The sequence below is a fragment of the Penaeus monodon genome, chromosome 15, assembly GCF_015228065.2.
Source record: "Penaeus monodon isolate SGIC_2016 chromosome 15, NSTDA_Pmon_1, whole genome shotgun sequence".
Lineage (NCBI taxonomy): Eukaryota > Metazoa > Arthropoda > Malacostraca > Decapoda > Penaeidae > Penaeus > Penaeus monodon.
In genome coordinates, this window is record NC_051400.1 from 3788857 (window position 1) to 3790192 (window position 1336).

Below are 1336 nucleotides of genomic sequence, written 5' to 3' on the forward strand. Positions count from 1 at the left end.
ATAATGAAAAATAGCAAGAAACAAGAACTCACATTTTCACAGTATTTTATGAAACGATCAGAATATTTTTTCCCCCACAGTGATATTTGTTCATTGAGGATCTTACCTTTACGATGAAAGATCTTCCCTCGACCCGAAGAAATTTCAGTGAAGAACTACTTCGGTGCGAGACACTCCTGCTTGAGTTCCTGCAAGAAACTGGGAACCTGTGGATGGATTCTTGGCTTATATAGCCGGCTACAACCCACATTACAAGATTAGCGTCTTAACTTTCTGAATGACCATTCATGTTTGAAGATATCTGCATATGTGACTTCCGAAGACACACATTTACGAATGTATGTAAGAGCTAACGGCGTTATCATAATCTTTGTAGACATGCATGAGTATGTCATAAGGATTCATTTGCGATAAAGGATAACGCTTATGTCTTGAAGAAAAATCAAGATTTATCATTTATCACTGCAATTTCAGTAAGGAAAGGAAATAACGGTGTATGACAGAAAAGTAATTGATATCTCTGTTAGTGGTTTCATTGCCCTGGCGTTCCGGAAATAGCCCTTAATTCTTTTTTATTTCCACGGCTGTTTTCAAGGCAATATCTCAGTTACTAGTGTTTATGTTCTATAACCAGAACATTTAATTAACTGATACATAGATTATTCACTTCCTTTGATCAGTTTGGTTTGGTAGCCAAATGTTGTGATCTGATGGAATTATAATATTTCGCATTGGAATTAACACTTTAGATTATTGGGTTCATGTTTAAATCTCTGTTACTATTACCCCTTTCTTGCTATGTTAAAACAACAAAATAGTAATGCCTATCAATAAATTTTTACTGGTTACAAAGAGTATTAGAACACCTCTTCGTAAGTATAGAAATATGTTTACACACCAGGTTTTCAATCCAATATAAAAATTATATTGATAAAGACCAAGAATTCTGAGAATTGAACACAAAATCCGTAAATAAGTAATTTTGCTTAAGAAACTTAGTATGCCATACCATACAAACAACCACAACTCTCCTCCACATGACTACTATTGCATAAAGGAAACAAGACATAATTTCACTGATAATTAACGCAAGTCCATGCTTGAGTAAATCAATATAAATAATCCTTCCGACACTTCTCTACTAAAAAGTAAGACATCAAAGACTCTCTCTCAAATACAAGTAACAAACATAAATATTGGAAAGAGAAAGAGAGAGAATAGAACTGGGCGAGGAGTAACTACTGAGGTTTTCTCCTGGAGGGAAATGATGTCAAGCCGGTTGTGCCTGATTATGGGGAGGGAAGGAGAAAGAGTCCAGTTAAGTATCTAATATCTC

The 1336-nt window shown here is 34.9% G+C and overlaps 1 protein-coding gene across 1 annotated transcript in view; it reads right to left on the bottom strand.

Moving 5' to 3' along the window:
- LOC119581652 (rhodopsin-like) overlaps window positions 1-265 on the bottom strand; it is a 1875-nt gene extending 1610 nt beyond the window's left edge. The window contains exon 1 of the mRNA XM_037929776.1: window positions 107-265. Within this exon, the coding sequence (XP_037785704.1) occupies window positions 107-250 (144 nt within the window). The 5' untranslated portion in view covers window positions 251-265. The remainder of the gene's footprint in view (window positions 1-106) is intronic.
- Between the last annotated feature and the right edge of the window lie 1071 nt (window positions 266-1336).